At 39.7% G+C, this 26394-nt stretch overlaps 2 protein-coding genes across 6 annotated transcripts in view; one reads left to right on the top strand and one right to left on the bottom strand.

Annotated features, from left to right (window-relative positions):
* The first annotated feature begins 5203 nt into the window (after positions 1-5203).
* ABRA (actin binding Rho activating protein) lies at positions 5204-16482 on the top strand. The gene is made up of 2 exons (XM_081111225.1): positions 5204-8161; positions 15885-16482. Exons 1-2 carry the CDS (start codon positions 7494-7496, stop codon positions 16360-16362), a joined length of 1146 nt encoding a protein of 381 aa, XP_080967351.1. The 5' UTR covers positions 5204-7493; the 3' UTR covers positions 16363-16482.
* Positions 15768-26394, bottom strand: part of OXR1 (oxidation resistance 1) — a gene marked incomplete at its 5' end in the record, with an annotated part of 321831 nt that continues 311204 nt past the window's right edge. For 4 of the 5 annotated variants that reach the window (XM_081111220.1, XM_081111222.1, XM_081111223.1 and 1 more), the window contains one exon: positions 24481-26242. In XM_081111220.1, coding sequence (XP_080967346.1) covers positions 26107-26242 — 136 coding nt within the window. In that variant the 3' untranslated portion in view covers positions 24481-26106. Of the gene's footprint in view, positions 15949-24480; positions 26243-26394 lie in introns of those variants that run through there. The other variant, XM_081111221.1, reaches the window with a different exon arrangement.

The following is a 26394-nucleotide window of genomic DNA, read 5'->3' as shown; positions in this document are numbered from 1 at the left end:
TCAATCAATCAATCAATAAAATAAAATAAACTGAAATAAAGTGCGAATTTGATCAAGCCATTCTGCAGGTTAAAACTTCACAATATTTGGATAAAACCTGCATTTCTCATCAGGGGTTTAAGTTCCTCTAAACCAGCGGTTCTCAACCTGTGGGTCGCGACCCCTTTGGCAGTTGAACGACCCTTTCACAGGGGTCGCCTAAGACCATCCTGCATATCAGATATTTACCTTATGATTCATAACAGTAGCAACATTACAGTTATGAAGTAGCAACGAAAATAATTTTATGGTTGGGTCACAACATGAGAAATTGTATTTAAAGGGCCGGAAGGTTGAGAACCACTGCTAAACTCTGATCTTACCTGGGTAGCTCTCTAGCCTCAAACCTCACTGAGCCTCATTCCTCCGTCTCTACTGCAGAAGGATGAAATAGAAGAAAGCACTACCCCTCTGTCCTACAGAGAAGGCAGCATTGCTCTTAAGAGGAGAGCCTCTTTTGTTCAAAGACTTTATTGTGTCTCCTGAATAGGCAGGAACAATAGCACCAAGCTTGGAGATCAGGGTGACTGAGGCAGGTGGTAATGGAGTAGAGGAGTCATGGAGAAGCTGCCAGGGAGCTCACAAGGAGAGAGAGTTGTAAACTTTGCAGACCACTGTGAGGATTTTGGCTTTTATTCTGAGGCAAAAACCACAGAAAAATGTTAAAGTGATAGTATCTGACTTCTGTTTTTTAAAGGATCTGGCTAATGTTGAGAATAGACTGGACAAGGTGGAAGCAGGAAGATCAATGAAGAAAACTGTGCAATAATTCACACAAGAACTGATGGTGGAATGAGCTGCAAATGGTCCAGGTCGCAGAGGTGGGGAGGTTCGTGGCTGTAAAGATGGTTAGAAGTGGCCCAGTCAGTGTGGCTCAGTGGGTGAGCATGGACCTATGAACCAGAAGGTCACGGTTTGATTCCCAATCAGGGCACATGCCCGAGTTGTAAGCTGGATCCCTAGTGGTGGGGGATGGGGGCATTCAGGAAGTAGCCCATCAATGATTTTCTCTCATCATTAATGTTTCTGTCTCTCTCTCCCTCTACAAAATAAAAAAAAAAAATTTAAAGATGGTGATAAGTGGTCAGAGTCTGGACTCATTTCAAGGTATATGCTACATACCCGAATGTAGGATGTGAGAGCAGAAAAGGAGTCAAAGATTACGTCAATTTTTCTTTTTGCCTGAGCAACTGGTAGAACAAAGCTGACTTTGAGCTGAAAAGAGGAATATAATATGGTGAAAAGCTCAAGTTGGAAACACTGTGAGTTGAGTTTTGTGCCATTAAAATTGAACTAGCTAGCCATTAGACAGATATCCAGTACGGCAGCCTTCCAGGTTGTTGGATAGACAAGAGCTAGGTCAGGCTGGAGGTACAGGTTTGGGAAGTGTCATCATTGGGATGGCATTTAAAGCCTTGAGATCACCAAGTGAGTGTAAAGTGAGCAGTGAGGAGGACCCAGGCCGAACCTTGCACACACCATGCTAGGAGCTGGGGAGGGAAGCAGGTACCAGCCGAGGAGACGGAGAGGAAGCGGCCAGTGACGTAAGAGGAAAACCAAGAGGGCACTTGGTTCCAGGAGTCAAGTGAAGAAAGCATTTGAAGGAGGAGTGAGTGTGCCAATGTACCAAATGATCTTCCCAGGCATCATTTCATATGAACACAATAACAGCACAGGGAAAGTAAAATTATTGCCATTTCAGACAAGGCAATAGAGTCTCAGAGAACTTAACTAACTTCTCCAAGGGTACACAGGTTCTGAGAGGAGATCCATCATGCAAATCTGCTTGAACCCATACCTGGGCTACTTACTGGTCACTACACCCTTAAAACCCGCATGCTGAGTGTCTGCTGGACCCACAGCACTCTAGAAGCTAGAACCATGGGTCTCGATCCTGAGGGTATGTTAGATACAAGTGATGCCAGGACCTCACCCAAGACCCGTTTCCAGAGGCAGTACTTCACCATCTGTGGTTTTTAAAGCTCCACAGGTGATCCAAATGCGATTTATGAACCTAATGTGATCCTCAGTGACTGTAAACCATATGTTCTATGTTCTAGGAGGTTCCAGCTAAGTCTGTGTTCAACTCTTCAGTTATCCCTACCAAGTAACTGAGACCTCACTTGACCCTCACCAGGATGAGGAAACCTTTGAGACACGGCCTGAAGAGCCTCGCTATAAAGTATCTTAAAATAAAACACTATAAATAAGTTTCTCCTTGAAGCCTCCACTCCCTACAAGTGACTTCACTTGACCCTTCCACCTGAAGACTCACCCTGCCACCGTGCTGGCATCAATCCTGTACTTGGTTCAAACAGAACTATTTAAGAAGCTTTAATTCTCTAACTCCGTGACTCAAAATCAAAACATTAATAACAATCTCTTATTGAGAGCTTGCATGTGCCAGGCATGGTGTTAAGTGTCAACTCAATTAATCCATGCCCTGATCCTGTGAGGTAAATGCTCTGATACTGGCAACCTGATGGGTAAGGAAAGTGAACCTTAGACAAAATCAATTACATGCCCTAGGCCTAGGTCACCCTGCTAACCAGCAGAGCCTGGGTTTTCACCCTGTTCTGCCTGACCACAGGGTCCATGTTCCTGGTTATTCTCATGACTTGACATCTCCACATGCATGTCCCAGAGCTCCCTCAACTCAAGATGGAAACGTTTCCTTCTCACACAGATCCTCTCCTTCTCCTGTCCTCTCCTGGCTTCGGTCACCTCCTCACACCTGTCACTTAAACTGAAACCTCCAGCTCATCCCTGACACCCATCACCCACAGCAACTCGTTGTTCCCTATGCCCTTTTAATGTTACTCTCGCTGGCTCTCAAATCTTTCTCTCATCTTTCAAATCCTCATTTGGTTCTTTCCAAATGTTAGTAATTCGGTATTATTATTAATGTTTTCATTGATTTTGAGAGGGGAAGGGAGAGGGATAGAGAGAAACATCAATGATATACATCCATCCATCTGCTGCCTCCTGCATGCCCCCTACTGGGGATCAAGCCCACAACCCGGGCATGTGCCCTGACCAGGAATGGAACCAGTGACATCATGGCCGATGCTCAACCACTGAACCACACCAGCCGGGCATAATTCGGTATATGCTATAAATATGTATTATTTTAGTAACCCCTGTAAACAGTTTCTCTACCCTAGTCTTACCTTTTTCAAATCCAAACCCCATTTTGCTGGATCTAGATTTGATCATTTGTTAACAAATTTGATATCAGAGGGAGGCTTAGAATCCTCCAGTGATGCGACAAGTCCCACGTGATAAAACTCGGATTCCTTAGTTAGATGTTCTTCCGGGTATCACTCCGACTTCTTCAAAGGCCTGTCCTGCTGCTTCCTGGCACCTTGTTCTTGCCCCATAAACACTGCCTGCTCTTCTTTAAAGGTCATAACTGGGTCCAAAGACATGCTACCCTGTGCGGGTTCAGAGGGTACTGTGTTTGTGTGTGAGAAAGGGTATGCACGCATGTGTGCCTGCATGTAACGGTCACCATTTAAACAATTGGTAAAGTTGCTGTAAAAGTCCAGACCTCTGACTTCTCTTGAAACCTGGCCTCACCACCCTGTGTTGTGCCCCAACCCAACTCACCTGGCACTGACGAGCTCTGCATGACCCCGTAGGCGGTGCAGTTTGTGGTCTCTCCTCGGGGCCACTAGCCAGGTGCACCTGGGTCCTCCGGCCTTTGTAACGCTGTTCCTGCTGTTTCTTCAGATCGTAGTATCCTTTCGACACCTGGGAAAGCGCCCCCCGACCCCCACCCCCGTCTGGCGTGTGTGTGTGTGTGTGTGTGTGTGTGTGTGTGTGTGTGTGTGTGTGTGTGTGGTTTAGGAAAGTTAGTGGATACCTTTACTGCTTTGGGGGGATGTGTGCTCGGGAGTTTGTGGCAGCGCCACCTCAGCTTCGCCATCAGGGCTAACGGCTGTGCGGGCGCCGCTGGCCCCGCGGAGGGCGGCCGCGCGCAGATGGGCGGACTGGCTCTTGGCTCCAGACCCGTGTGGGATGCTGCCCGGGGCCGTTGGCGCTGTGGCCGGTGGCGGGCTTCTCTGGGGGGTCTCCGCTTTGAGACGACCGCCACCCCTGGCCTTGGCCGCGGGCTCCATACCTCTGTCTTGCGAGGAATCAGCCGTTGGAGCGAGAGGAGCTGCGGGCCTTCGGATGATGGGCTCGGGGCTGTCGGCTCCTCCGGATGGGGAAGCTGAGCAGTGCCGCCGCCTCCGGTGCAGGCGGGCGGACGTGGCGGCAGCCCCTCTCCCGGGCGTCGGGAGAAGGAGGGAAAGCGGTGGCTACTTATTGGCCAGTGACCTCGCCTGGAAAGGGCGGGCGGGGCAGGTGGGCGGGGCGGTTCTGAGCCGGCCAGGCCCACCCCGCACACGTTCCGGGGCGGTTAGTGCGCTCGAGAACCCCGACCACAGCCCCCTAGTTCTCCGCATCCTTCCAATAGAATCAGTCCCCCTTTGCTGCTCAGTGATCCCATAAAGCTTTATTTTTGTGTTAATCCTCACCCAAGGGTATTTTTTCCATTGTTTTCCAGACCCGGGGGGGGGGGGGGACGGATGGGGAGGACTCCACAACCTAGCAACCTAGGTACGTGTCCTTGACTGGGAATCCAACATGGGACCCTGTGGTGCAGGCCAGCGCTCCAACCACTCAGAACACTGGCCAAAGCTTTATTTTTATTTCTAATGTAGCGCTCCCCAAACTATTAAAGGTGGTGTATGCATGTCTTCTCGAGGCTAGATTGGGAAAACCCTGAAATTAGTTTCTGTTTTGTTCAGCTTTATGCCCCCTCCCATATTGTCCACCGTCATGCGGGCCCACTGCATCCCTTCCTCGAGCATGGAGTATGGTCCACTGAAATCAGAACCTCTCAAAGCCCTTTCATTCCCACTTTTCTGAAACTAAACAAGGGAAGCACTTCTTTCGTTTACGTAGAAGGATCAACACTTGGTTGTCTCACATGAGCTTTGAGCAAATGTCGGTTTCTAAAGTCTCTGCAGTTATACAGCCGGTCATGAGAGCTGGCTCCACCTGACTTCCAAGTGTATCATGCAGAGAAGTGCATAAGTACCCTCTCCTCCCTAGGATTGCCCATATGCCCAAATAATAATGTTTTTTCAATAAATACAAGGAATTTCATAGGTGGCAATGACTTTATTAATCAGGTCCAAAGCTCTGCCTACAGTCTCTAATCTCATGGTTTTGTAGCAAATTCACACAGTAAACTACTTATTTCACTATATCTTTGAGACTTTATTTTCTCTCTTACATCTTCTTTTCAAGTGGGACACTGCACTCCTAGGAATCTAGATCTAGGTTCAGAAAAGAGGATACAGCATTTCTATAGTAGTCAGAGGACGCACCACCGTAGGAGACACACAGATGTTGCGTTAGGGAAGGAATGCTCACTCTCTTCTGGAGAAGTGTGAAGGAAGGCCCACATTTGCCAAGGAAGTGAAGTCTCAGAAGCAATAATCCCATTCTTTTAGGAGCAGCTTTTTTTCTTTTTTTCTTTTTTCTTTTGCCAAGACTATCTGCTGACAGCCCCAGGCCCCACCCTAGGCAGCTGATTGCAATGCCAGGAAAGACTAAGTAACATTTTACTGTCTCCATTTGTTCTCCCTCAGTCAGGATTGAATGTGGAGCAGGTGTGGTCAGCAAAGCAGAAACATCCCCTAGAAAACTGTCAGTTAGCCTGATCCTAGACTAAGCTCCTGGGCATCTCTGAGGAACCCCATTCCTTCCCAAGGCGGTACAAGCGTGATGAAGGGAATCTTAACAGGAATCAAGCAGTCTGCACGGTATCTCCATTCCAAGAAAGAATGCCAGAAACTTCAGACTTCAAATTAAATCTTCGTTTGTAAAAGTTTTCTTTCCTGTGATCCAGTTTCCTCTTAATTAGGAGAGATTTGGACTGTGCATTGTTGGAACTCAGCGTTATCAGATCATGTTGAATTCTGAAGTCACTTGGGACAGATTTCTAGATAGAGTAATAAAACCTCTCCCAAATTGTTATAATCCTAGGAGGCAAATGACCTCCATGACGAAAAATTGACATTTTAAAAATAAAGTGGCCTTACTATCAGAAGTAATCAACTTTCATACCTATTTGCACACTGTTTGACAGCCTTTTCTATCAGAGAGGTGAACCTCGTGTCAAGATTGGAGAAAAGGATACAGTATTCAAGCCTATAGAACTGCTGTATGAAAAAATGAATTCGTCTCACTGTAAGAACTTTCAGTGCTGAGCTCTGAGCATTTTATCTGGTTTAGTACACATCATAAATGGTTCTTTTTCGGTCCAAATGACCTATCTATCCCATCCTTTTTTTAAAAAAAACTATACTGTGGGGCCTTGACTTACGAGTGTCCCGACTAAGGAGTTTTTTGAGATACCAGCTGTCTCTCGGCTGATTTTTTTGCAATGAGTTGATTGAGTAATTTGAGTTAACGAGCTCCTTAACAAGCTCGGTCTTGGAAGGAATTAAACCCAAGGCCCCGCTGTATTTAAATCTTCTTTCTGCAAAGGAGGTTGTGTTATTAAAAACAAAAGGTAGCGCTTCTTACAGTATTCACTTATCTTTATATAACAATTTGAAAAGACTGTTATAAATAATCTATGAAATTCAATGTGTGTGTAGGATTAATGTGAAGATTTAAAAACTGATTGGACCAAAATGTTGACCATGGTCTTAATTTAATATGAGCTTAATTTAATATTGTTTATACAATAATTGAGACCTGGGGCTGGAAAACATGACTACTGTCATCCCCTTTATCTGGGCCTCAATTTTCTCATCTGGAAAATAAAGGCTGGATGAGGTGTCTTCTCAGGTCTGTATGGAATAGAGCTGAAGACAAAAGGAAAAGGCAACTTGGATCTTTGCTCACTAGGACGAAAAGAGGCACAGGCTTCGAAGCAGACAGACCTGGGTTCAAATCCCAGATCTTATTTGCTTTAGGAAGTTAGATTTCATTGCACTCAGCTATAAAATGGGACCAAGCTATTTTGAGGGCTGATGAGGTTTAAATTAGAACACACCTATAATGTTCCTAGTACAACTTGTGCACATATTTTATGCTTCTATAAATGGAAGGACTATATTTTAAGGTGAAGAAAAACATAAGGCTGAGCGCATGATCGATCTAGCAATTTCCACTCTGGCACCTGGAGAAGAAAGGGAGCGAGCAGATCCCTGTCCTTTACCGGCAGAGATATCCCTCTGCCGTGATGAAACCGGAGCTGTCAGGGTCTAAAAAAAGCACCCCATCAGGGGGAAGGCACCACATCTTGGCAAGAAATGCTTCACATACTTTCATCGTCACCAAACACTCTTCCCACCCCACACCCTGCTTCTATTTAAATCCGAGGCACTCCACTGGTCCCCACTCACTTTTTGGGTGCCCAGGCTAGCAGCACGGAAGGGAAGGGTAGCATGACTACGGGAGAGAAAGGAAGGGAGGAGGGGCCAGCCAAGAGTGCCCTGCGGAAGATACACAGGGCCACCCTGGTGATCAACTTGGCCCGAGGTTGGCAGCAGTGGGCAAATGAGAACAGCACCAGGCAGGCCCAGGAGCCCGCAGGCTGGCTGCCCGGAGGGACCCAGGACCCACCTCAAGATCCTAAACCAGTGATACATCCCACTCCCCACCAGAAAGCCCAGAGCGCCCCCAGGTCTCCCTCCCTAAAGCCAGAGGGGCCTGGGGAAGGACCCAGTTCAGGGGAGGCCTCGGAGGTCTCCCCTATCAAAAGGAAAGAGGTGACCAAAACAGTTGTCAGCAAAGTTTATGAGAGAGGAGGAGACGTGAGCCACCTCAGCCACCGGTACGAGAAGGACGGCGGCACAGCTGGCCCTGGGCAGCCGGAGGATGACATCGACAGGATCCTCCACAGCCACGGCTCCCCGACACGGAGGAGGAAGTGCTGCAACCTGGTATCCGAGCTGACCAAAGGCTGGAAGGAGATGGAGCAGGACGAGCCCAAGTGGAGGAGCGACAGCATAGACACGGAGGACAGCGGCTACGGAGGGGAGACGGAGGACAGGCCCGAGCAGGACGGAGAGCAGGTGGCCGCCACCCGAATCAAAAGGCCCTTGCCCTCCCAGTAAGTGCATTCATCCGTGGGCTCCTTGGACTACCATTGAGCCCAGCCAGCTCTGGGAGCCCAGTGAGCAGGGCAGTAGCACGGGGAAGTTAGAGTGAGTCTCAAAGACTGGCAGGCAGGGAGGGCCTGGGGGAAGGCGTGCCCCAGAGCTAGATGGGTGCCGGGAGCCTCAGACAACGACCTTTGGGTAGAGCGCCTCCACTAGGCTGTCTCTCCTTTCCCTTCGAACTCAACACTCAAGTGTTAGCCTCCACAAAAGTGAAACCACCAGAGAGGGTTGGTGGGTGCTTTGGGTAAAATTTTTAAAATCAATTGTACAATGAGTAGCAAATTGACTTCTCTGTAGAGGAAAGTGCTTGCTGGTAGATTGATTGGCGAGACCTTTCCTTTGTCCCAAATCCATCTGAATTTTATCAGGGGTCACATCTCCCCCAATAGTGCCCATGGTGCGCACAGCTCCACGTCTCTCTGACCTGTAATCAGGTAGGGGGCTGCTATCTATCGAGAGCAAGCTCTCAAGTCAGACAGACCCAAGTCCAAATGCCAGCTCTACCCTGACTGTAGTCAATGACACTGTATTACATACTTGAAAGTTGCTAAGAGTAGATCTTAAATATTCTACACACACATACACACACACACCCTGATTATTTTTCTAAGCCTATTTCTTCCTTTTTAAAACAATTTTATTGTTGAAAGTATTACATATGTCCCCCCTTTTCCCCATTGACCCCTTCTAGCCTGCACCCTTCACGCCCTCTGCCCCAGCCTTCACCACACTATTGTCTGTGTCAATGCGTTACACATACAAGTTCTTTGGTTATTAATCTCTTCCCACACACCTATCCCACCTTCCCTCTTAGATTATTTCTTCCTTTGTAAATGATGGCAACAGTAATCTCTCAGGATAAATTCTATTGTATTGAGAGAAGTAAAGGAGAGTAAGGCTGCCAAGTACTCAGCACAGTGCCTGCCATATATGCTCAATATATGAAAGCTGCTATTATTCATGTAGATTCCATTATTTAGCACTTATTCAAACTTTCAGAAAGAAAGGCATCTGTAAACAAAGAGAAATGCTATTAAAGCTAGGTAATTCAAATACCACAATCCTAAAATATTTAGATGCTAAACATGTACATACACACACACACACACACACGTGTATATACACAGACTGAAACTACCATACTTATTCAGACAAGAAACACATGCTTTATTTTAAGACATGAACTCCACCTCCATGTACTAGCAAGTCAGGATATCTCACTCCACAACACAGGATATCACAATATGGGAAAAGTCACTGATGTAATGAATGCCTTTAAACTAACTCCCTCTGGGAACAGTGAGATGTGTAGGTGTGCTTTTCAAGTTTTATGAAACAACCAGAAACTAAAGAACATAATTGGTTACCTAATTTGACAAAGAGCTGTCTTACAGTGTGTGACTTTACAGGTATTTTGAAGGAATTAGAACTACTATATTGCAAACTTTCAAGAAAAATGAAAGGTCAAACAGATCATTTTAACAATCCCTTGTGCATATAGTGTGCTCTATGGGTATTTTACATGCTTTTCCCTTTTAACGCTTATAGTCCTATGAAGAATTACCCCATTTTAGGCAGGAGAGCACTAGAGCTTGGAGGGGAAGTTTACCTAGCAGGTTAGTGACAAAGCTGAGACATGCCTGTCTGCCAATGCAGTTCTTAGACATGGAGCCCACTCTCATGCAGTGCCTTGAAGATGTGACCAGAGATTTGGATTTGTGCTCTACTTATATTTAAATAGGAATTCATAATCAGAAATAATTATTCTACCAGAAATACAGGCTGTGTGCGTGTGATTGTGTGTTAGAAAGAGAATAGAGCCCAACAGAATAAAGACTGAGCTTGGCACAGTGAAGAGCTTCCTGTCAGCACATTTGAATTGGCCAGAGGCAGGGAGTTGACAGCTGGGACCAATCTCCAATTCATGTACTCTCCTCTGGTATTTGTCTGAGCACTCTTCATATGCTTATCCATTCAATCCTCACAGCACTCTCATGGGGTAAGTATAATCATTACCCACACTTGATAGATGAGAACAGGAGACAAAAGAATATTAGGAATGTGTATCAGATTGCACAGCCCACTGGATTTGAACCCAGGCTTCTGGCTCTACGCTCTCTCACCTGGCAGTGGGGACTTGCATTCAGGGCCTGTCTCAGGGTTCCTGAAATCAGGCATGCGCATAGTCACCTTCTTAGTGTGATGGAGAGGAGCTTAAGCTTTGAATGAGAGACAGATTTGAATCACAGGTCGGCAAATCCTAAATCTCTTTGTCCTCATCTAAAAATAGAGATGAGAATTAGTTATTTTTATAATAATTATGTAAAGCAATGGACCCAGAGGAGTTACTGAATAAGTTATACTCATTCCAATGCAGGGGGCCAGCCCTGGTGATCTCAGCCCTTCAAGGTGCTACTAGGAGCTTGGCTCTCAGGCTTGGCCAGCAGGGAGTGGGAATGAAATCTCTCCCTTCTTTGGTTCCTTTCCCTCTGTCTTACAAGTACACAGGGCACCAAAATGTGTGCAGCCACAGCAGCTCTTAATGTCGCGGTTATCCTAACTGTGCTCAGAAGGCTTCAGTGGGAGCCTATGGGACTCTCAAATGCTGCTTGAGAAACGAATGTGGCATTAAGTAAGCCTACAGAAAAGGAGTTTTCACTTACTTTTAATTAAACATTCTTTCCCCATATCCAACAATAGGGAGAAAATTATGTATCATGAATATTTAAGTAGAAAGAGAGTTTTGTTGGTAGTTAATAGAAACAAACAAGTCACTTTTGGTAAAAAGGAGAGATACCCCTTACAAACAGTGGTTTTGCTAACTGGGGTTTTACTCTGAAGATGGTTTATAGTGTATCCTTCATTTAAAAAATATTTAGCCTTTTATTGTATAGCCATGATTTGTTCATTCTAGCTCCTTTAGACAAAGGACATTGGATCATTCTCCCATACAGAAACAGTGAAATATTAAAGAGCCAATCACTCATCCATCCTCTCCTCCAAGTTTTATTTAGTAAAAATACTAGTAGTTGAGCATGATGGTGCCATCTTGTAGATACGGGAACCAACATACAGATAGTAAGGAACGCGTCTCAATCAGAGATAGTAAGTGACGATCTGGGAAGGCCGATGCCAGAGCTTGTGTTCTTAACCACCTGCTAGACTGATTCAGTAGAGAGCAGACACAAGGAATAAAATAGAGATCAAAGTGTCAGCTTAATTAATGGAACCCCAATAACTCCCAAACTGTAGGGGTTTGGTTCAACTATGTATATTGAAGGACTTTGATAAAAACAAAGGCAACAGTGTGGCTTTCTACTACTTGCTCTCCATCCTAGAGTTTAGACCCCCCTTTCCATGGACCCAAGGTCAGTTACCAACCTGCATGGAGAATCGCAGGCCTGGCTCTCAAACCTGGTTGATAACAGGAGAGCAAAATTATTATTATTTTAAAAATATTTTTATTGATTTCGGAGAGGAAGAGAGAGGGAGAGATAGATAGAAACATCAATGATGAGAGAATCATTGATCGGCTGCCTCCTGCACGGCCCCTACTGGGGATCCAGCCCACAACCCAAGCATGTGCCCTTGACCGGAATTGAACCTAGGACCCTTTCGGTCCACAGGCCAACCCTCTATCCACTGAGCCAAACCAGCTAGGGCAAATTATTGATCGAAGATAGTGACCCTACCTTTTGAATGCAGTCACCCTGCTTCTGATAAATGTGACCCTGTGGATGTCATGCTCCCATGATGTCAAATTGGCTATACTTCCTGTGGAAAAGAGCAAGAAAAGCAAAGCACAGAGAAGCAGATTATCCCCAGGAAGTCCCTGAGAAGCTGGAAAAGAGAGCAGGAGTTCTTTGCTTTACTGACAGAGAAATGTTCCTGGGCAGTGAAGAGAAATCCTCCCTTCACAGGAGAGTCTAAGGGTGGGACAACCAGAGCAGATCTCCACCTTCTTGATACAGATTCAAGACGTAGACCAGGAAAGTTCACCTATAGGCCCCCTGACTCTGAGGCTGGTGATCCAGGTGAGATCAGAGAGAGTGTTTTCCATGTCAATGAACTTGGTTAGGTTTGAAATATTCCTTTAGGACTTTCATTTGCTGTGGGTTTTGTTCATACTTAATAATTTACTCACATAATTATTGCACCAAAATGATAACGTTGGTTCTCATATTCTCATCATGTAACTAATGAGCCACATTCATATAAGAAAGCAACACTCAAACTGATGTCATTTTTAAAGTTGACAAATAAGGAATACATTTCAGAATTTATTTCAATGAATAAACTTAAACTTTCCAACATAGAATGCTTATAATGCCTAGTAGAATTAGTTACCTTGCACATACCAGGACAGGGGAAATTTTTATTGATCAAATATAAGGAAATTTGTTTATTGATAATGAAGAAACTAAAACGATAAATTTGGATTAAATATTACTATCTGCAATGTTAAATATTGCTTTGCTTCTTATAAATTTATACTAGAATCTCTTCCCAAATCTCAATCTAAACTATTATGCACATTTTTACTTGTAAATTAAAACAAAAACAAGATGAGCTGTATATTGATTCTTATATTCACTGACCAAGAAGATACTTAAGATATAAGTTTTTCTAATCCTGATTTAAAACTGCTATTTTAAGACTTTTTAAAAACTGGAAAGACAAAAAGGATACAGAACCTTTGTAAGATAGAGAAAAATTTAATACCCATTAAGGTATATAGCTCTATTTTTAAAGTCTTGCTTATAGAACCAATTCATATGTTTTCCTTCCCTCCTATTATTGAGAATTACAATTTGACAATATGACAAATACACATTAATATTTAAAAGGTGCTTCTTTTAGAAGATAAATGTTTTTCTTCTTCATAGATTTATAACCTCACCAACCCCAATCTTTTTTCCAAATGACATAGAATTTCAAAACTCAGGGAATCTAAGTTCCTAATTAAAATTAGAAGAAAAAAAAAAACTACTTCAAAGAATCAGAGAGCCAGCTAAAATATGGTGAAACAAATTACCTCTGGATGCTAATCTGAGATTTTTCTTAATTTTTGCTTTCTCTAAATTATAAAATCAATATAATACCTAGATGAATTTTTTTAAAGATGAAAAAAAAATCAATTATCATCTGGATACCAACATAATTATTTCCAATTGTGCATATACCATTGATTCCTTCAGCCTGGTGCATGCACATTTTACACAGTTGAAATCATACCACATACTCAAATTTGTACTCTGATTATTTTCATGAATATCTTTTTAGTGATGATTTGCTGTTTTTCTTCTCATTATTGAATACCCAATACATAACTAAAACAGTGTCTGGCACACAGTAGGTATCATAAATACTTTAATAAAGAATGAAAAAAAAAATGTCAAAGTGCCCAGAAGCTCCTTAAAGAGAGGATGTGTTGTGTATTATACTATAGGACAAAACTATAGCTGGTGCTCAGGAGACAAAAAGTATGAATTAGTGGATAATGTTTTTCTTTTCACTTTCTTCTGAGAATTTCTCAGCCTCAAATCAACTATGTATGACCTCTGGGTTCTGCAGGGTTGGCCCTGGGCATGCTATTAAAGGCTATGCCTGTCATAGATTGCCATGGTCCCAAGGGCACAGGTGTTTGCTCTCCTTTGATAATGAGATCAAGCAGTCAACAGTCTGGACAACTGAACAGGGACAGTCTGTGGAGAAGGAGGAGATGGTGAGGACCAGCAGGGCAGAGAAATCCATTTCACTTCAATGTGATGCAGTACCTAGCACTTTTCCATACATATATGATATTTTAAAGTTGTAATAATTGTCCATAGTTTTTGAATGCTGCTTTTTCCCAGTTAACACTGTCATGTGCTTTTGTTCATGTGCTACAAAGACTAGCAGTGTTATATGGAGCAGTGTATTCCTAGTTTGAATTTTATTGTTATAGGGTAGGACTTTTGGAAACATAAAGCGTGGGAATTAATGAAAGTTCGCCCTCTAGTGGATGTCATTCCTTTCTTGAAAACAATGCTAATACACATATGCATGCCATACTATGCATCTATTAGCCTCCTGCATTTGAATAACCAGAGGTCAGGAGGTGAGTCTGTATAGTGAGGAATACCCACATCTGAAACTGTTCCTGGGTTTTGAAAAGTGAACTGTGGGAGTTTGGGTAGGAGGGCTACTTAGTTCAGGCCAGCCATGCTCCTGAGCAAATTCAGCACTGCTCTGCCTCTCCAATCCCAATGCTTCCAGACAGGAGGCCACTTGGCTTTCAGGAGGAGGAAGGGTGGGTCACTTGTGAGGATGAGGAATACGAAGCTCTGGCTTTCACATAGTCTAACAGATCATTTTTTCTCATGAAGGCAAAGGAGATCCAGGGAAAAAGTCTAGGAGATTAGAGATACAGAAAGGACAGGGAGGTCTTTTAAAGACAAACTGCCTATTTTAAAATTAGGCCTGCACCCAGGACACCTGCCAACGCAGTTATTTTTTTTATAATAAAAAAATGCATTCCAGTCCTAACCAGTTTCTCAGTGGATAGAGCGTCAGCCTGCGGATTCAAGGGTCCCAGGTTCAATTCAGGTCAAGGGCATGTGTCTTGGTTGCGGGCACATCCCCAGTGGGGTGTGTGCAGGAGGCAGCTGATCGATATTTCTTTCTCATCGATGTTTCTAACTCTCTGTCCCTCTCCCTTCCTCTCTGTAAAAAATCAATAAAATATATTTTTTTAAAAATGTATTCCAAATTGCAAGGACATACATACACATGTGACACAACTCCTTCCATGCTGAACGGCATCATGGCACAGTGGAAATAACTTTAGCCTCAGAATACCAGCACATTGTGTTCAATACATGTTACTATTGCTAGCCAGTGTCTTCTATCTATACAACTTGATATTTTAAAATCGTGGCACACCACTGCTGCTAGTATAGATTCAATCTCATTAAAAATCCATAGATGAAAATCTACATGTAAATGAATATTACAATGTAGGTGTGCTGGTATAAGCCTTATTTTGGGGGAAATAGCTGGTTTTTGAAGTTCTATATAATGTAGATTTATATACTTAACTAGAGGCCAAGTGCATGAAATTTGTGTACAGGTAGGGTCCCTGGAGGTTGCTGGCCACTGGCCAGGGCCTCCCTTCCCTGGCTGCCAGCTGGGGCCTCCCTTCCCTGGCTGCCAGCTGGGGCCTTCTTTCATTCCATGCCACCCCTTGGTGGTCAGTCAGCATACGTCATAGCAAGTGATCGAACTCCTAGTTGGTTGAACTCCAGAGGAGACACTTTGCATATTAGGCTTTTATATATATAGATACATTCATGATTCCAATTTTAAAATGTTCTTAATATACAATTTAAGATACATGTATTTGCATTACATTTGTGTAAGGAAGCTTTTTTCTTAAAATAGTTTAGTATTATTATTTTATGGTGCTTAAAACCTTACTGTTATTTAGATAAAATAATCTAGAAGGCCATACACCAAACTAAAAACAATGGTATTTTTCTTCTTTCATTTCTAATTTCTTTGTATTATGTTTTTTTTCATAATGAAAAAAAAGAGACTTACGTTATGATGCATTTGTGCAGGAAGCACACCAGAGAGCAACACTTGTGTGGTAAAATATCAGTGTGTTGATCCTTCACACTTTTTCTCCTTTAGGGCAAATAGATTTACAGAGAAACTCAACCGCAAGGCCCAACGGAAATGCAGTCAATTGCAGGACCTGAAAGGAAAATGGCAACAGTGGGCTGATGAACACATACAATCCCAGAAGCTCAACCCTTTCAGTGAAGAATTTGATTATCAGCTGGCCATGTCCAACCGCCTCCACAAGGGAGACGAAGGCTACGGCCGTCCCAAGGAGGGAACCAAAACAGCCGAGAGGGCCAAGCGAGCCGAGGAACACATCCATCGGGAAATTATGGACATGTGCTTCATTATCCGCACAATGGCTCGCCACAGACGTGATGGCAAGATCCAGGTCACATTTGGAGATCTTTTTGACAGATATGTTCGTATTTCAGATAAAGTGGTGGGCATCCTCATGCGTGCCAGAAAACACGGACTGGTGGACTTCGAAGGAGAGATGCTATGGCAAGGCCGAGATGACCATGTTGTGATTACTCTACTCGAGTGAACCTTCAACAGCAAAAGCCAAACTCGTCCCACTATTGTCTTAATGCTAAATGCTAATTTAGTCAAATTAAAATGCAAACTGTTCTGTAATAAGTAGGATATATTAAACAATTTTTACATGAATGACTTCTGGGTACTCTATTTCTGAGGAAGTTTGAAGATTTTTGATAAAGCACACACAAACATTTGAAATTCTACTTATCCTTTTAGGCAATAATATTTGGCTATTCATTGCAGACATTATTATAGATCTTTAATGAAATAATTACTACCTCTAAGAAGAGTGCTGAGTTTAGGTACATATCAGCAGTACATATTATTATGTCATTTTTCAGGAAAAAAAAGAATTCCATTAAGTTTGGCAAAACAAATCTTAAACTTTTTTAAGAAGCTTGACTTTGTACTATTATTTTAATCATAGTATCACTTACAAAATAGTCACACAAATAAAAAATTAAGATTTCAAATAAAGTAATGAAATTGTTCAAATTTCTCTGTGGGCTTATGATTTAATAGATTTCCACAGTTAGCCATGCCTCTTTGTCATTTGTGCAAATCACATGAAAACAGACATCACAGACAATCAACCAATAGGAAAGGCGGTTATGTTCACTTTTGCTATAAAAGTAAAACAGAGATGAGAGATCAGATTTAACTGCCCTCAGAGGACTTCTTGGAGAAGTTTATTTTTTCTCAAAACTGTAATGTCATGCTGCTTACATGTATGTCAACATATAATGAAGTAGTAGTACAGAAAATTCTACAATAAAGTAGAATGTTTATGTACTTTTTCTTCATACTCTAACAAACTTTATAAAATATCTGAAAATTATAAAACAGCAATATTAGACCTGCCACAATGAAAAAGTTAGTTTAATATGATGCCAAAGAAATATTTGACACTAAACAGCTATTTGTCATTTTTTTCTCAATCAGATTTAATGTTCTTTATATAATTATAAAAACAAATTGAAAAAATGTGATTGCAATTCTTACTGAATTCAATAAAAATTACTAAATTATATAGCACTTTGGTGTTAAATATAGAAATTAATGTCAAATTATGATACCTCAAAATAATAAATTCATAATTGTTAGGTATTAGGTTTACTATAAATATGGATTAAACTCTATAGAAATTAGTTATTTTCATTTATGATTCTTTTAAAATTAAAGTCCCAATAACTTCTTAAAGAGAGCTTGTATATTTGTTTTTATATAGTTTAATAATATAATTTGTAATTTAACAAATAACCAATATTCCTAAGTAGGATTTCATGTAAGATCTACACTTCTATCATAACCATGAACCGATGTCAAAATTCTAAGATATGGTACAAGAATAAAAGACATTTTCTTGTATTTCCTGTTCTTGTGTGTTTAGAACACTAGCTTCCTTAGAGGAAAATGACTGCTATGGGACAGATTTTTATCTTAAAAATCCCATGGTAGAAAAACCCAGTGGAAAATGTAGGGCTTTTAGAGAAAAAAAAAAAAAAAGTAGAACTCAGAGGGCAAACTAATGAAAGTCCTCATATTTTCATAATCACCAAAATAGTATATGAAAGATTTATAATAAAATATACTATCAATGACATTTTACTATTGGTAGTTCTAAACTTCCAATAATGGGTCCTATATAATTGGTTTCCAAATCTTCAGGATTTTCCTTTACCAAACTTTCCATAAGATATTTAAAGAGTTTCTGGGTTGTTGACATGTACTATATTTTACCACTTCTGTCTGGACCTCCAAATGTTTGATGGCCTTTCAATGTTTATAACTTGAAGTTTTATGACTTCTTCCTTCTCAAGTTCACCCTGGCCACTTACACCAACAGGAGAGAAGTTCTATGCTTGGGTTTTCTTCCTTCCCCCACAGTAGAAAAATGAGGCTGGTCCTATATTCTTAGTTTGCCTTTTTGCTTTTTCCTTTCCCTTCCCAAATTCAAGTTGTTTTCTTCTTTACTACTACCAACAGGTGTACCTATCAGGTGCTGTGGGAATAATTCTGGGTCAACTAGAATTTTGTGTTTCAGGGACTCAGGGAACAACTGCTGTACTTTCTCTCTTAAGTCACTCTGTTAGGGGATTATAAAAGGAGCAAGAGACCATCTGGTCCATACTAAAGTGGCCTCTTAATGCAGATGATTCCGTAGGATTCCTAGAATATTTATTTCATTCCCATTACCTAGGATATTTCTTAGTACACAATTTATAAATGTGCTATGTGACCTAACCTTAGTCTAGAGCAGTGGTTCTCAACCTTGGCTACACATTAGAATCACCGGGGAATCTTTTTAAAATCCTGATTTCTGGGCCTCATCCTCCGGAAATTGTTTCTTTGTTATGGGATGAGGCCACAACATTAGTAACAAAGAAACAGAATTTCTGGAGAATGAGGCCCAGAAATCAGGATTTTAAAAAGATTCCCCGGTGATTCTAATGTGCAGCCAAGGTTGAGAACCATTGTAGACGTTTTCAGAATGCTGTGGTTGACAATCATCCCTACAAGGTTAGCTGATAACATGTATGCCCAGATTTTGAGGGCATGTCAGTATCTAACAAGATTACATAGCATTTACTTTTTGACGAAGAAATTTCACTCTTTAAAACTCCCCTGAAGATACTACTCAAACAATATGAAAATACATATGTGTAATGCATTATTTTCAATTGCAAGTCACTGCAAAGAACCTAATACATATGGGAAAATGATAGAATAAAATATGGTACATCCATATAATGTATGCAGCTCTAAAAAAGGAAGATCTTTAAGAACTGAAATAGTTATTTTTAGAGAGCATGTGTGTATACACACATTAGATTTTATACACACATATATACACACCCTGGATTATGTGTGTGAACATGTCATATATATACACTGAGTGGCCAGATTATTATGACACCTGACGTTTGTAGGCAAATTAGCTATAATTTCCTGCTGAAGTTGCTAGAGGGCAAGATCATTATAAACGTCTGAATAGCACAACATACCTAAGTATCGTTGCTGATCAAGTTCATCCTATCATGTTGATGGCGTATCCCAATGGAGATGGCTTCTTCCAACAAGACAATGCACCATGCCACGGTGCTCGTATTGTGCAGGAGTGCTTTCAAGAACATGAGGGAGACTTTACCTTGCTGAGGTGGCGCCCACCATCATCAGATCTCAATCCCATTGAGCATTTGTGGGATCAAGTTAAAAGAGCCATCAAGCAGCTGGTTCCACAACCATCAAATCTCACAGAACTGGACAGTGCTATTCATCAGATTCCTCGCATCACCTTTCAATATCTCGTGGAGTCAATGCCAAGAATTGCCGCAGTATTGAAGGCAAAAGGTGGCCCAACGAAGTATTGATGGGGTGGTCATAATAATCTGGACACTCAGTGAATATAAAACCTCCATTTTGAAAATAGGGATGGGTGGAAATAAGTTGAAAGAGACAGAAAAAAGTTCTGTAGAATTTGGATTTTGGAACCTTTTAAATGTTACATATACAAAAAAGTAAAATTAAACAAATGAATAGGAAAAATATAAATTGAATACAAAAGTAATAACCATATTCTATTTCGAATGATTAAAATAAGCACACAGGAAGGAAAAAGAAATATACATAACTTTTGAATACAATCCAGAGACAAAAAAGCTGCAAAGAAATGCTAAAATCTAATTTTGTTTGTGAGGGTATGGGTGTACAATTCTGAAACTATGTCTTAGATGAAGAAAATGAATAAACATACTGATGTCCTCAGTGTGGGAGAAGAGACACAAACATGGAGAGGAAAGACGAGGAAGAATCTGTAATGCTAAACTGGTTAGAAGTATCGGTGTGCATTTGTGATGTGTGCATTTATTTCCTACCTCTGTCTCCCGAGAGGCCCTAGAAGCAATGCCACTCCAGCAGCAACACGCTAACATCCAGATTTCAAAATGCCATCCTCCTTAAAAGAAAACATGTCTACTTGGAGAAATGACTAATTCTAGGATGGGGTTACAGAAAGTATAGTTAAGTTTGGAACATCGTGTTGCACCAGAAGCAAGGTTCAAAGACATGGAGAAATGCACAGAAGCCAACTATTGGGGTTCCCATTGGTTAACTCTAGGGCACAAATAGATTATTCAAGACTTGGAATTAAGAAAAGAAGCCCACTAGTCATACTAATAATGGACACTGTGGGTTCTTTTTTTTAAAAACTAACCTCATTATTTTATTATTATTTTAATCCTCAACCAAGGACATGCTTAGAGAGAGGAGGGAGAGAGGGAAGAAGGATGGGAGGAAGAAACACCTATTGGTTGCCTTCCATTCATGCCCCAACAGAGGATCAAACTTGCAACCCAGATATGTACCCTGACCAGGAATCACACCAGTAACTTTTCAGTACACAGGACACTCAACCAACCAATGATCCACTCTGGCCAGGCAATGATAGATAATCTTAAATGATGGAAAAAGGAAAACTCTTCCTTACAGTAAATGCCAAATAATAAATGTGCTGGGAATAAAAGAAAAATGATTTTACAACCATTTTAGTAATTCAGATAAGAATCCTCAATAGATACCAAGAACATTGTGAAAAATAGAGTATCTATGATATCAAAGTACCTCCCTGCACATTCCTTATTACAAAAGGAGACATGATAGCAGTGGAGAAACATGGTGCACACTTTCATCATCAACTAATGGAAGCTTTCACCAATAAGGGGATAAACATAAATCCTAATATGATGCAGAGGACAGAACATCGCTTCTGTGGTTTTGCTGCCAAAAATGCGTAACTTAAATTTAAATATAGGAAAAATTCAGATAAACCCACACTCAACTCTTCCAGGTTGAAAACGAAGATAGAATTAAATGCAATGAAGGATCCTGGATTGAATTATGTATCAGAAAAAAAATAACACTTTAAAGGATATTAGAACCATTGGTGAAATTCAAAAATGAACTATATATTCAATGATATGTTAAATTTCCCGAATTTGATAATTGTATACTTAAAGGACCTAAAAGGATACCCTTGTCTTTAGGAGATTCATGCAAATGTTTATATATATGGTTTGAGAGTTATTAATCTCAGCAAAATAATAGGTGAGTGGGTGTGTGGAGAAATAAGGTAGATTCTGGGGAAAGGAGAAAAGAAATAGTTCTATGAACATTCTAGTACATATCTCTTGGTAAATAATTGTATACATTACTTTTAGGTACATACCAAGAAATTCAATTTGCTGGTCAAATGCTCACCTTTAGTACATACTTCCAAAACAGTATTCCAAAGTACTTTAACTTCACATTTCCTTTTAAGATAGCTTTTATTGGCTATTTTAATATTCTTAGGAATTGCCAGTCTTCTGCCTTTTCTTCTTAACTTCTTTGTAGTAATTTATACATTGTGTATGAAACCTTCATTAGATCTGTGTATTACAAAAACCTTTCATTCTGTTGATTTTCAACTTTTTCTTTTGATAAAAAGCTCTTAAAATTGTAATGTAGCATATCACTTTCTCCTTTGTGTTCCATTTAAGAAATATGTGTATCCTAAGATTATGAAGCTATTCTTTTATATTTTAAATAAAATAGCATTATTGTTTTACCATTCACATTAGGATATATGTTGTAATTAATTTTTGTATGTGGTGTGATAGGTTAACTTTTTTATTCCACAGACATCCAATTAATTCAGTGCCATTTATTAAAGAAAAAAAATCTTCTCCATTGTGTCATCTTTTAAAAAATTCAGAAAACATTATGTAGTACCCTTGTCTTACTATAGCCTTTGTTTTAAAGTCCATTATGCCAGATATAAATATTGCTACCCCAGCTTTTTTTGCCTTTCTACTTGCATAAAATATCTTTTTTTCCATCACTTTACTCTTGCCTGTATCTTTCATTCTGAGGTAGCTCTATGGAGACATATATATAGGTCTTGTTTTCTTATCCATATGTACGTCTTCTTATCCATTCAACCACCCTATGTCTTTTGATTGGAGCATTTGACCTATTTACATTTAAAGTAATTATTGATAGGTATAAGACTGTTCTGGAATTTTTTTTTTACAAAGACTTAAGTTTTGGAATTAAGTAATGCCAGCTTGAAAACAATAAGAAGTTATCCCTTTTCTCAGTGCCTTGAAAGAGTTTATGTAACACTGATAGTTTTAGAATTACCCAGTAGAACCATGAGTCGGTTTTTTGTTGTTGTTGTTTTTTGTTTGTGTTTTTTTGTGGGAAGGCTTTTTCTTTAACAGACTCAATTTCTATAATGTAAAAATTATAATTTATATTGGGTCAGGTTTAATAAGTTGTTTTCTAAAACATTTTTCCACTTCATCTATGTCAAGTTTATTGATGCAAAATTATTTACAATACTCTCTCTCTTTAATACAGGCTCTATGCAGTGGTTCTCAACCTTCTGGCCCTTTAAATATAGTTCCTCATGCTGTGACCCAACCATAAAATTATTTTCGTTGCTACTTCGTAACTGTAATGTTACTACTGTTATGAATTGTAATGTAAATATCTGATATGCAGGATGGTCTTAGGCGACCCCTGTGAGAGGGTCGTTCGACCGCCAAAGGGGTCACGACCCACAGGTTGAGGACTGCTGCTCTATAGTGATGTTTCCTTTTAAATTCTTAATAATGGTAATCTTTTTCTTTATCTTATTAGATTTACACTTTGAAAAAATATATATTTTACTGATTTTTTACAGAGAGGAGGGGAGAAGGATAGAGAGTCAGAAACATCGATAAGAGAGAAACATCGATCAGCTGCCTCCTGCATGCTCCCCACTGGGGATGTGCCTGCAACCAAGGTACATGCCCTTGACCGGTATCAAACCTGGGACCCTTCAGTCTGCAGGCCGATGCTCTATCCACTGAGCCAAACCAGTTAGGGCTAGATTTACACTTTTATTATTCTCAGATTTGTTTGTTTCATGTATTTGTTTTAAATTTTATTGATTTCTGCTCATACCTTTATTTTGTCTTACCTTCTATTTTCATTAGGTTTAATTTGTTGTTCTTCTAGCTTCCTGTGCTGTAAGCAGAGAGCCTTTTCTTCTATCATTTAATGTTTCTATACCCCAAAAATCTATTTGAAGATTTCTCTCTTTTCATTCCGTCTATAATCTTCAAAGGTATAGCACACATGGGATATGGTTTCAACATCTACCTGTATGTTGTTGCTTTAAAATTTTTTTCATCAGAACAGAATATTAAATCCCCCCTCCCAAATCTATTCATTTTCTCACATCATATTAACACAAGGTCCATAGTAACCCACCTGCTTTTTTCTCCTGTGTATCACCCAATTTGACAAATAATATACCCAGTTTCTAAGTAAAAAACCAGACAGCTATCCTTAACTCTTCTGACATCCAATAACCAAATCCTGTTTATTCTAATCCTAAATCTTTCTAATCCATGCCTCCTTCTTTAATTACCACTGTTATTAGTCTTCTTCAGGCTTCAATATTTCCCCTCTGGTCTTTACAATGGGACTTGTCTCTAGTTTTTCTCTTTACCAATCTGTTTTTCAAAGATCTTCATGAAGTGGAAATTTGATCATGGATTCCTCCACTCAAATTTTTTAATTACTCATACAAGATTTAAAAAAATTAATTTCTTGGCACTGCACACAACAAACCTCTTTATGACATTAGTCATACCTTGCTATGCACTCCCCTTCATAAAAGAAAACAACATAATTTAAAAATATTAAATGATTTGTACTTCTCCACATGCCAAGTGTCCTTACTTTCCCATTTAAAAACTGTGTTGCTCCCTTTACTTGAACGCACCCTTTTATTACTACTACCAGCACCACCACCACCACCATCACAAGTCATCACCATCACTATAATCATCACCACCACCATCAGCACCATCACCTCCATCATTAGAAACATTTTTATATCTAACAGATAGGGATATGATTAAGCAAAGATTTCTTAATATGAAAGTAAACTGCTTTTCAATAAATCCAAACTCAAATTTATATTTATATATTTAATTTTATTTGGTATATACCACTATGACCTTATTGTAATTGAAATCCAATCAGGATTTTTTTTTTAGGATTAGTCAACTCCACAAAGACAATAATACTGCTGTGGAAGACCAAATGGGGGGAAACCCAATATATTTATTTACAATTCCCTATTTGTAAACACTTAATCTATATACTATTAAGTTATAATGAGAGAGCTTTACATAGACAAGAAAATGATGCCCTGCATTTCTATTCATATTCAGCAATAGCATATTAAATAGAACATCAAATTTTCTTTTCCATTAACATTATGCTTTTTTAAGATAATTATCTAAATTTTCAAAAGATCTAAATACATTTAAGTGCTATACAACTAAAACTACTAAGCCAACATATTTGGCTTATAATTTCATTTTTAGAATAATTTAAAGTGCTATAAGCAACCTGGCAATCCATACTTTCTATAAGAACAAAACTACCTTTAAACATTAATTTACAAGATAATATACACTGTTTATCTGGAATAGCTGAAATTTCAGCACAAAGTCACTGTCACATGTATAACAGCAGGATTTTGTTTGCATAACATGAAGCTTTGAAATTAACTGATGAATTATTGCCATAATGGCTTATTATTGGTTTCCCACAAAAGAGGATAAGAACTACTAGTATATTCTATCTTTTTTTTTGAGGTCACTTGACAGTAAGTTTGCATATTCAACAAGTCTACTGAGTTACAATTGTCTACTATTATCATTGCCCTTTTATAACAGCAAATGCTAATGGTAACTAATAACTTAAAAAAAAAATCAAGTTGTTTTTTTTTTTCTTTTGAACAGGAACCTATATTTTGGGAGCTGGTGTGCAATAAGGCTAAAACAACATAACTATAAAACAGTATACCTGACACAAATGTTGAAGAAATACGCAGTTGTTTTGTAGTTTTATATGTATAATACTCTGCTAAGCTATAAATATGTAAGTAGACTATTTTCTTGCTTGATATATTAAATCCAGTAGAATCATCAAGTTCTCATTCTCCTTTGTCATTTTATAATTCTTTATCAGTTAATTCAGTGATGAAAGCATATGCCCAAACCTGCAGATCATGCACACTGCAGTCTATTTCAACCAGAATTCTCCTCAAATTTCATTTTTATTAAAATGAAATTGAGAGTATTTGCAAAATTAATGAAGAGAATGTTGTAGTGTGAACTAGAACTCGGTGGTCCATAAAGTATGCATTAATTTGGCATGTGTTTTTTCCTTCTTAAGAATGACTAAGTTTAGCATGTTCAAAATTCATCTGTGCCAACCTTATAGATATAACAGTATCTAGTCTTCATTCCCTCAATGCCCCAATTAGAATGATCTAGTTAAACAATATAGTTTTAAAAATAATAAACCAAAACAGGTTCAACAAAAGAGCACCATCCTTTTAGGAGACTGAGATAACATGGATTGTAGGTAAGGTCGTCACTATGATCAAAATGCTGCCATAATTCTGACAAAAACCCAAGCTTTTATACTACATGGACCTATACCATGGTCTAAACCTAAAGAACTCTGGGACAGAAAACATGATTTTAAAAATAAATTCCAAAATTATAACGGTAATAAATGGTGATATGGACTAATTTTAAAGCACGAGTAATATGTTACATTGTATTGCTTCTTGAACTTTCCAAATAATGCTTATCCATGTCAGATTTGGGCCATTATCCTGCTAAGACAGAGAGCATTATATTTATTCAAAAGCCCAGATTTCAATGTCTTGGATAAAGAAATCTTCCTTCTTAGAAAGTGTATTATTCCCAAACGTTTTACAAGAATGGCTTCTTCCATGGTAGAGATCTCCATCAAGCCAAAGGGCAAATTCTCCCCTGCAATACATAAAATAGTTTTAACAATAATATTTTATAACTGAAAAAAAAATCAAGCTCTTTTTCCCCTTTTGAACAGGAAACGTATGCCCTGAGTTGTAAAATGATAATTGCAGAGCTTGTAAAATAATTTAAATGAGACATTTCAATAT

This window comes from Myotis nattereri, assembly GCF_964212035.1.
Source record: "Myotis nattereri genome assembly, chromosome: 17".
NCBI classification, from domain to species: Eukaryota; Metazoa; Chordata; class Mammalia; order Chiroptera; family Vespertilionidae; genus Myotis; species Myotis nattereri.
This window is presented reverse-complemented; position numbering and strand designations above follow the sequence as displayed.